At 41.6% G+C, this 10,751-nt stretch overlaps 1 protein-coding gene across 1 annotated transcript; it reads left to right on the top strand.

Moving 5' to 3' along the window:
- Window positions 1-511: 511 nt before the first annotated feature.
- Window positions 512-10,390, top strand: LOC134464306 (protein mono-ADP-ribosyltransferase PARP12-like). The gene is made up of 8 exons (XM_063217773.1): window positions 512-631; window positions 1,140-1,230; window positions 2,866-2,938; window positions 4,033-4,096; window positions 6,938-7,068; window positions 7,812-7,960; window positions 9,231-9,512; window positions 10,275-10,390. The coding sequence occupies exons 1-8, from the start codon at window positions 533-535 to the stop codon at window positions 10,388-10,390; spliced, it is 1,005 nt and encodes a 334-aa protein (XP_063073843.1). The 5' UTR covers window positions 512-532.
- The last annotated feature ends 361 nt before the right edge of the window (window positions 10,391-10,751 follow it).

Genomic DNA, 10,751 nt, shown 5'->3' on the forward strand with positions numbered 1-10,751 from the left:
TGGTCTATTCGCTAGAGATGGCTATTTCTGGAAATTCAAAATGGTGGACCATGAAGAAGATCCCCCTTTTCATGCAATTTTGCAGTCATAATACATACTTAGAATTTGGTGGTAGTAGTAAGTAGTCATGGAAAAGGGAACATTTATGAATGGGCAGCATAAATTCTGGAAATTAACAACTAGAAATATGACACAGTGCACCTTTAAGAAATCTATTTTCAAGTGAGGTCACTAGCACACTGTGCAACTGAAAATCAGTATCCAACATTCTTATTTTTGACGTTATAATGATACTTACATTTCACATTTTCAAACACAACCAGCCTTTCAGTTTGTAAAAGCATGATAAGAAATCTCTTGGAAATTGCATGAAACAAAATGAAATACTAATAAAAATATAGACTGCATTTGTGTTAACCTGATGGCGGATTCCCTCATTGTATGTCACTGACCATTTCATCTTCATTTCAATGCAGATAACTTAATTATTTCCTTCTTTAGTGCCGGACTCTCACACATAGACTTTGACGAAATGACCTGTGGATCGGCTAAGATTCGTCGTCTCCCACTGGGCCATTCTGAGTGGGTGTGGTACTGGGAAGAGGCAGATGGCAAATGGAAACAGTATAGAGTAAGTGGCATTAGGCAACATGTACGTAATTAGTCTATTTGTCACTGCATAGAAGTAAATAAGAAATACTACTTGAAGTGAAACATCACCATATTGTTTATCCTTCAAAATGTATATTGTTTTGAAATGGACATGGTTTCCATATAGACTTCATGCGTAATTATATATATGGAGACCATGTCCATTTCGCACAAGGTTATACTCACTTGAAGGTACAGAGATGAATATGCATGCCCCATTAGGGGCAATCTCTTGCTTCGGGGACTCTGACCTCATCAGAGTCATAAGGTCATGGTAGAATCGAAACCTACTGTTTTTTCTTTGTTTTATACCTCATTGGCTATCTGCCCACAATACCCTCAATATTGAACATGGAGCTCTAGTAGCTTTGCAGGAAGTACTGTATGTGCACTCGCTTCACACGGTTGTATGCATAATGATCACACTGGAAGCATAATCAGAATTTGTATTATCTGGTGACAGTCTGTCTGTTTGTCTTTCTCTGCAGAAATATGCAGAGCTGGAGACGCGATATCTTAGTGGTAAAAAAACAACAAACGTCACTGCTGGGAGCAAACAATATGAACTGAATTTTGCAGGTACAGTAAGCTACATTTTGTTAAACCTATGCATAGTGTCAACTACTAGTTATTTATTTTGTTCATTTATTTTACACCAATTACACAAAACTTTTATGAGTTACTTCCACTTTAGAACCCCCTTATTTGATTCAATAGAAACATGTCAAATATCACAAAAACCTCTAAACTTCCTTTAGTACCCCCTGAATGGCTACATGTATGTGATGGTTGTTGCATGTAGATTATCACAATTAAGTCTCTATTTTGTGCTGAAATAAATAAAAAAAAACACAACAGGAAAATTATGATCGTTATAATAACTCCCCAATCCATGTGAAATCCATGTTTAAATTATGTGTCATGCTCCCTGAACCACTTTTTTAAATGACCATGACCAAAGACAAATCCTGTAGTTGTGAAAAGGATGTGGGCTGTTGAGGAAGACACAGCTGAGAGGGGGTGGTGCTTAGTTACAGTCCAGTTATTACTCCATTTTATTTTCTTAAACTGAGAAGGGCGTTGGCAGGCTTATGATGAGGACAGGTCAAGGGGACGTTGGGAGGCTTATGATGAGGTCCAGGCAGTGTTGATAGGTTGATAAGTGGGTGTTGAAAAAAGGTTGAGAACCACTGTGTTACATTAATGTGCCTGACTCTTTCATTCCAGTCAGAGCACAGGTGATGCATTGTAGAAATGACAAGTCTCTATTAGAGCCTTAAGCTGTCCACTATGGGGGAGCCCCTAAAAGCTCTCTGGCGAATCTGTAGGTGACAGACCATTGACCTCAAGCCATTTCAACCAGTATGGCGGTATGTTTTGTATCAGTGTCCATGTGGAAGACCCATTTGAGAAGGTGAAAAAGTGGATTGCACTCTGGTTCTTCTCTTCTTCTTTTTATTTTTTACATAGTAGCAGAAGTGTAGAGTTCGGTGTGTAGAGCGTGGTGTATATGAACTACTTCTTCTGCAACAGGACCCATTTGAGACCATAATTTAAGGAGACACGGTATTATAGTCTTCCTGACAGAACTTGTGCAGACTGAGGGGTCTTGCACACCAAGGCGGTAAAGCGTGGCGGAGCGGCCGCGTTTTTTACTGGTGTCGGTGAAAATACATTGAAACCTATCTGTCCTTACACACCAACCGGCGGTAGTCGGGCGTCAGCGGCGCGGGAGCCGGCCCCGCGCCGCGCTGCATTTGGAAAATAGAACTCCAGCGTATTTTTCACGCCGGCAACCGGCGGTGTCTCATTCAAATGAATGGCAAAGTAGCACGCTAGCTTTAGCTGTGGGGAGGGTTTTGAACAGGACTGGCCGCGCACGCCGACGCTGTCAGTGTGCAAGGTAGAGAAAAGCACGCCGGCCAAAACTAAGCAGAAAGACCGCGTCCGTCCTGCGACCGTTCCGTTCCGCCTTGGTATGTTTTGGCCCTTACATTTCGTCCTGCAAAAAAGCAGCATGGTGCTGCCATTTCACAGTTGGTATGGCGTTCTCAGGCTTACAAAGCCATATTGGTCATGTTTTTTTTTTCCTTTTTATAGTCTTTTTTATGTGCTTAATGAATATTTTTTTAGTATATGGTTTAACTCTGGTAATATGTTTCTGCTGTATAAAGTGTTTCTGTGTGTCTGCTCTGTGGGATATCCACCCTATAGATATGCTCCTGAAAAATATGAGAACTAAAGTTGCAAGACGTGTAAGAAGACGACCGATGTTTCAGAATGCCTCGTGAGTTTTTGAAAAATGGTTAAATTGCTTTATAATTGTGCATTTGAGCATACATTAGTTTATTATATGAATATTATCTGAATGGAATGCAATTCATAGAATACAATTGCTATATTACGTAAGGGTTAACGTTCGGCGAGAAGGCCGCTACCGTGGAATAGCAGCACGACAGAGAGAATCTTTAGACCCCGATGCGGAGCGGAGGGGTCTGGTTCTCTCTGAAGTGCTGCTATTTGCTGCGCAAAACAAAACAGTGCCGTTGTGGAACTCCGCTAGGCAACAGCTAGGTAGCCAGGACAACAGGTGTTGTCTATCACAGCAGCTGATTAGAGTCTTGTTGAAAAGTCGCTTTAGCAGTGAAAAGTCTTGTTGCCATTGACAGCGGTCTGATATAGACCAGCCCGTCCGTTATTGAAAATTATTATATGGTTGTGACGTCATCAGTCGAATGCTCCATTCATTTCAATGGGGCTCCCCAACGTTCGCACGTCTGTTATTTTTCGATAACGGACGGGTTGGTCTATAACAGACCGCTGTCAATGGCAACAAGACTTTTCACTGCTAAAGCGACTTTTCAACAAGACTCTAATCAGCTGCTGTGATAGACAACACCTGTTGTCCTGGCTACCTAGCTGTTGCCTAGCGGTGTTCCACAACGGCACTGTTTTGTTTTGCGCAGCAACAATCTTAACATTAAATAGGCCTAAAGAAATGTCCCCGCCATGTGTGAGTCATTTAAGTATATCCATATAATAAGCGGGTTAACTTTCGGCGAGTCGGTCGCTTTGTGGAATAGCAGCACTTCAGAGAGAACAAGACCCCTTCGCTCCGCGTCGGGGTCTAAAGATTCTCTCTGTCGTGCTGCTATTCCACGGTAGCGACCTTCTCACCGAACGTTAACCCTTACATAACAGACGTCCGAATGTTGGGGAGCCGCATTGAAATGAATGGAGCATTCGACCGATGACGTCACACCATATAATAATGTCTTTTAACTGTAAATGCATAGTATCTTAACAAGAATTTTATTATGGTACAGGTGCTCTGACATGATTTATATATCCAGATTGTCCAAGTATCTTCTTCTTTCGCAGTGAACAGTACAGCAGTATACCAATTTACTGGGACCCTAAACTGTTGCCTACAGTAGGATATGAGGTAGGAGTACACTTTATGATGTGCTGTGTCAAGAAATACTGTACGTTCTAGCTGGAATCTGTTGATCATTTAGATTTTTTTAATTGATTTTTTTTTTTTTTACTTGATTGTTTTTTCGCCCCAAATTTTAAATACGATTTTTTTTGTCTACACATTTTTTCAATTGACAGTAGCATACTAAAAATATGCCGGGGCCCACTGGTGGGCCCTGAAGGTATTCCAAGTGGGCCTTGAAAACATTTTCCAAAAATAATAATCATATTTTGGTGTGTGTTGTTGATTTATTTGAGTTTTATTCTTAATTGGGTCAGAGGAGGAACATTTTTGACAATTTCGAGTGCCCCTGTTATAGACTCTCTGGCTAAGGCACTGTAGTGTTACCCCGGGGACCTAAGTTTGATTCTGGCTAGAGCTCATTTCCTGACTGTTTCCCATTTCTCCCTTCAAACCATTTCCTGTCGACCTCTTCCAGTCCACCTGCCCTGTCATAATAAGGCCCTTGATACACATGCTGTTCGCCTTACATTTTGCACACCACCACGTGCACATACATGCTTTAGAACTATAAGACCAGTACAGACAATACAGTATCATCCAAGGGCCAGAGAGCCATCCGGAAACTAAATGTACCGCAAGGAAAACAAAACAAACTAGAAGCACTCAGAGAGCGCAGACCTCCGCCAAGGAAGCTGCATGATAGAACATTTGACTATATTACACCGTCTCTTTCTGCCTTCTTTTGTGGACTTAAAACTGGAATGTTTGCCCTGGCCCACAATTCAATTTGCACTAGGGGCGTCTAGATTAATAGGCCAGCAATGGTGAAGAATCTTTAAAAAGGTCCTGGTTCACCACCAGAATTTCATCACTTGTTCCTTGGGTCATTACCAACAAATCCACAAAATCCACATACGTTGATTAGTTTTTCAGTTATCCTGCTGAGGGAATCTTTAACAAGGTCCTGGTTCCTTCAGAGCACCTTCAAGATTTTTTTCTGAACAATTCCCTGAGCACTTCGGATTTTCTCTTCACTTGAGGTCCTGGTTCCTGTTTGTGATCCGGATCACCACCAGAATTTAATCACTTGTTCCTTGTTTCATTACTAACAACTCCACAAAGTTTCATCCAAATCTGTTGATTAGTTTTTGAGTTAATCCAAGTGAAAAAGAAGTCCGCGACACTGTTTGTCTTACTGTGTATTTAATAGAGCAACGTTTCGACCTTCAGGTCTTCTTCTGCCAATTCACCTTTCGCAAAAGCCATGCCCCCTAGTTATTGTTGCTACGTCCGTCAAAAACTTTGAACCAGGCACACGTTTTGGCTGCGTTTCATAGGAAATGTGAACACTACTTCTACACTTCTTGTATAGGCCTACACACGCTGATTACTAGAAGCCATATTCAACTGTGAAATACAACAACTTGATGATGGCGATGTAATGTCTGTAACCAGGACATTTTGATAGTGCTTGGTGTAAACTGGGACATTGCAGCTGTCCTCCAAGACCTTTGACGGGCTTTGGGCACACAGCGCAGCTCTTGGGCAGTCACACTGGGCATCTCTCTTCTGTTCACTTTAATGGTTTTAGATGACAAGGTCATAACAAGGTTGGAACAAGCGAAGCCCCATTTCAGTGTTACTTTTTTTTTTGCTGTCAAACTCGACACATACACAGACACAAACCGGGAAGGAGAGAGGGTGGGGGCTGCTCCGTGGGCTGTGCATTTGGCGTATATTAAACAACGCAACTAGTAGTTTCCCAATAAAATTTGAATCATAATGCCGTGAATCCAATACTATAATATCATATAATATTGTCCTTAAGTCTGAGCGATGCATTGATTATTTGTTTAGGGTACGTTTTCTGCCAGCTAAATGCAAGGGGGAAGGGGGCTATATTAGCAAACAAGACGATTTACGATTTACGAAGACAGTTAGCCTGCTACTTTTAAATATGATCACTGGCTTAATCCATTCCTGTTATCAGTCCGCTTGAGGTTTTTGCTTCGGGAAAGTGAAAAAACGAGGTCCTAATCAATCTTCAGATGGTGTGGGACCGTGACGGTGCCATAGGCACACGTTGTATGTCTGCCTAAAATCGCAGGTTTTTGACGGACCTCCGACAAGTTCTAAACTCCTTTGTTACCGTTGCTGAGTTCGGATTGGTTGGCGTCCGTTTGTGGGAGGGGTTTTGCGAAAGGCTAATTTCGGACAAGCTCAAAGAGATGCTATTGAAAAGTTGCCATCATTGTCGTTGAGTGCGTGCAACTGCCTGTATTACGATCACCCCCAGAGATTTTGAAAGTATTGCACCGAACACAATCGTGTGCTCAGAGGCGATTCCAGGGTAAATTGGGACCCCAAGCGAAAATTCTAAAGAATGTATATTAGCGACAAACTGCCACTACTTTAGTGTAAAGTCTTAGCTCTTATTCACCATGTATGGCTTGGGGCCCCCAAGTGGCTGCCTGACTAGCCTGGTGACAAGATGTGCCTCTGCATGTGCAATGTAACACCCGCAAATTAGACATTAATTACACACAGCAACGCGTTCATGCTCGAACATGCCTGAACGAAACGTGCCCATGCACTTATATCCTGCAGCAAGCATATCGAGGGCCTAACAGCAAAACGCTTGCTGTAATACATGAGCATGGGCTGTGGATTTGGGACAGATGGACTGGATATTTGGGGAAGCATGGACTGTGGGTGTGGAAAAGCAAGATATGGGTTGACTTATAATGACAATATGGGGAGGGAGGTTTTAGTTTGTGGTCCACTGGAGTTTCAGCTTGGTAGGGCTTTTCCTTAATTCTTCTCTAATTCTTCTTCTTTATCCAGAGAATAATGTTGGAGACATCATCACCAGAATACTCCACAGTCTTCAGTCTCTTCAACAGGACGATGGCAGGATGGAACATCTTATCTATTGAGCGGATTCAGAATTTACACTTATGGAAATTCTTCAAGTTGTAAGTTGACAATAGTATTATTATTATTGTTATTAATAATAATAATAATAATAATAACAATAATAATAATAATAATGATAATAATAATAATAATAATAATAACAATAAAAAAGTATAAGTCTATTCAATTTATAAACAGTACCTATGAACCTTAAGTCCATGCATGTCAACTTAGTATCAAAGTTCAGACCTCAAGGACCATTTCATGTCATAGATTGCAGTGCTTAAAGGACCACTTCAGTCAATTTCAATATGCTGTTTATTGCTCACGCTACCCTTGACTTGCCAGTACCCGGTGATGCCACATTTTTCACCTCAGTCCTTTCCGAGATATGACCTATTCTAATGGGGGCAGCGTTTGTTTAAATTTTTTTAACATAGGCCTACTCCAAATATTTTCCCAAAACGTACCGCTGCTTGCTAGTTGTCGCATGCAGCCGATGTTGCATAACCTTTTGGATATTTTTAGGAATACATTTTTTTTAAATCATTTTTTAATGTAAACAAACAGCTGCCCCCATTACAATGACCAGGATCTCGGAAAAGGCTGAAGAAGAAAAAAAAACCTCAGGTACTGACAAGACCAGGGTGTGAGCATTAAACTGCATGTTGAAATTGACTGAAGTTATCCTTTTAAAAGAACATACTAATGAACCAGATGAACAGCAGATAATATTTAATAATATATTTTTATTAGAGTAAAGTAGAAGAGGGAAGCATAGTCTGATCACCTTTATTTTCAGGCAGAAGGACAACATGAAGACCAAGGCTGGTAAAGACGTTGATGAGAGACTACTCTTCCATGGTACCAACTGCCAATATGTGGACGCTATCTGTCGTGACAACATCGACTGGAGGATGTGTGGCAAGAACGGGACTCGCTATGGAAAAGGTGTGTTTGATATACTTTTTTTTTTTTTTTTTTTTTACCTTCAAATCAATAGCATGTAGAGTAGAGTACTTTTATTAATCCTGAAGGAATCAGAGGTGTTTGTCAGCTTATACTCACAAATACACAAATGCAAAATATTGCAGTAGTCAACACTATTGGAAATGAAGGCATGTATTGGTCTAGAATATGTTAAGTTATAAGACCCCTAAGTTTAGAAATGTTTTAAAAATAATACAGATGCAGTAATGGCTTTCATGTGAGTGTTAAACTTTGTCAATAAGTACACTAAGGTTTTTGACAGTATCCTTTGCTTTTAGCCCTTTAGCCCAACTGTTTCAAAAACAGTATCAATCTTTAGTCTTCCCTTCTCCCCAAAAATTACTCCGGTAATTTTGGTCAGTATAATGATAGAGAGGCGTAAGAGGGTAACCGGGCTAATACACAGGCTGCGACAAGAGCGAGGCGAGCGACGGAAGTAATTGACTTTGTATTGAGTCGCACGACAAAAGCGGACACTAGAGGCGATTTCCACGCAGAGAGCGACAGTTTGTAGTTGATCTCCTGGGAATGTTATGCTAATGAGCTATGACCCTGTTCAGCGACAGGTTATGACAGACAATGACTGTATAGAGGTCAGTGCCCAGAGCCAATGGGAATGTTTGAAAGCTTGCGTTCTGCTTGTAACGGACATACTCTAGTTGCTACAATCGCTCGTATCGCTTGCTGCTGCACAGAAGTGTTTCTCTGTCGCTTCAATCATGTTGCGGGCTGTGTATTTGGACGGTAAGAGTCATAGGGCAGTGGTTCTTAACCTGGGGTGCGGGCACCCCCTAGGGGTGCGCCAGAGATTTCAGGGGTGCGCGGAATTTTGTTTCTGCTTCTGAACATTATAATTAGGCCAAATCAAGACCAAATTAGAACATGTTTTGGTCCCCATGTAAAGTCATTGAGTATTGAGTACTGTAATGTCTCAAGCAAGACTCATTGTAATTAATCACTTAAATATTTTTTTTTAGTGCATATGTGGACGTTTGGGATGGGGGTGCACAGCTTATCTTGGCCACGGGTTTGGGGGTGCTTTAAGAAAAAAAGGTTAAGAACCACTGCATTAGGGGACAAAGCTAAATATGGGTATCTTCCACATAGCTACAGTAATTTATTGAATTATTCTTGATAATTTGTCCGAGTGGCAGCATATGCAAAACATGTTTGCTCACATTGCTATTACAGAAAGATTTTAACAGTTAAAAAACATGTCTTTATTTTAAAGGATCCTATTTCGCCAGAGATGCAAAGTACTCCAACAGTTACACTGACAAACTTGGACCTAAATCGATATTTGTGTGCCGGGTTCTGGTCGGAGACTTCACCACGGGAGAAAGAACTTTCAAAAAGCCACCACTGAAAGACGAACAATATAGGTTTAACAGTTGTGTGGACAACATTGACCAGCCCGGCATATTTGTTATTTTTGAGAAGAGCCAGATCTATCCCGAGTATCTCATTCAGTATCAAAATCCAAATGAGGAGATGTACCTAGATGTCCCCCAAAGTAGGGCAGGGTTCCCATGTATAAGGGTGCCTCAGAGTTCTCAGACCTCCATCCATATTCAATCTCCTACAATGACCACCCAAAACAAACAGCCGCCTGCATCATTAATGTCTGCTGTATCAGATTCATTGGCCCAACCAAAATGGAGAGAGGCTGTTTCAGATTCGGAAGAGTTGGTTTCAGAATTATGTGATTCCAATCCACTTTCCAATCTGACCAAAGCCACTCCCACTCATCAGTTTGTGAGGCGGACCAGATCAAAACCACTGCCTCCAGATATGTCCTCAACCCCTCCTCTTTTAGATTCCAATCCACTTTCCAATCTGACCAAAGCCACTCCCACTCATCAGTTTGTGAGGCGGACCAGATCAAAACCACTGCCTCCAGATATGTCCTCAACCCCTCCTCTTTTAGATTCCAATCCACTTTCCAATCTGACCAAAGCCACTCCCACTCGTCAGTTTGTGAGGCGGACCAGATCAAAACCACTGCCGCCAGATATGTCCTCAACCCCTCCTCTTTTAGATTCCAATCCACTTTCCAATCTGACCAAAGCCACTCCCACTCATCGGTTTGTGACACGGACCAGATCAAAACCACTGCCTCCAGATATGTCCTCAACCCCTCCTCTTTTACATTTCAATCCACTTTCCAATCTGAACAAAGCCACTCCCACTCATCGGTTTGTGACGCGGACCAGATCAAAACCACTGCCTCCAGATATGTCCTCAACCCCTCCTCTCCCACTGACCCCTCCAAAAGTACCACCAAAGCCCCAGACCAATGTTACCCCCCTACCTCTGACCCAGTCCAATGCCCTGATGACTGAGGAAATGCTTCCAGAGAATCTAAACCCAATTAGAAGGGTCGATGACTGAAGTTGTCTGGGTGGTATCACAGCTACTTGGTAATTGTTGTCAAATGAAAAATGAATGGATTTCCATGGAGCTGCCACAAATCACTTAGCTGCAATATTTTGTTCTCTTTTGCATTTTGTTTTTCGAGGGGAGAAAAACAAATGTAACTCAAGTTAGTTATTTTTCGATTGTAATATTAATATTTCTCGGCAAAACAAATGATCGGATTGTATACTGAGTCAGCAAACTTTATTTATAACACCAAATGCTAGCAAATATAAGACAAAAGCTTCTGCCCTGGTCTAGCTAGGGTGGCCATCGGTCCGTTTTTACGACCTGTTCACAACGTCCGTGTGTTATTACATACTGTTAATTAATGATT

The sequence above is a fragment of the Engraulis encrasicolus genome, chromosome 15, assembly GCF_034702125.1.
Source record: "Engraulis encrasicolus isolate BLACKSEA-1 chromosome 15, IST_EnEncr_1.0, whole genome shotgun sequence".
NCBI lineage: Eukaryota > Metazoa > Chordata > Actinopteri > Clupeiformes > Engraulidae > Engraulis > Engraulis encrasicolus.

What these genes read in the sequence shown, in the direction of transcription:
- LOC134464306 (XM_063217773.1), top strand. Translation starts at nt 533, where the DNA reads ATGACCTGTGGATCGGCTAAGATTCGTCGTCTCCCACTGGGCCATTCT. An exon ending in GCAAATGGAAACAGTATAGA is followed by an intron (nt 632 to 1,139) that starts GTAAGTGGCATT and finishes CTTTCTCTGCAG; the next exon opens with AAATATGCAGAGCTGGAGAC. An exon ending in CGGGACTCGCTATGGAAAAG is followed by an intron (nt 7,961 to 9,230) that starts GTGTGTTTGATA and finishes TTTATTTTAAAG; the next exon opens with GATCCTATTTCGCCAGAGAT.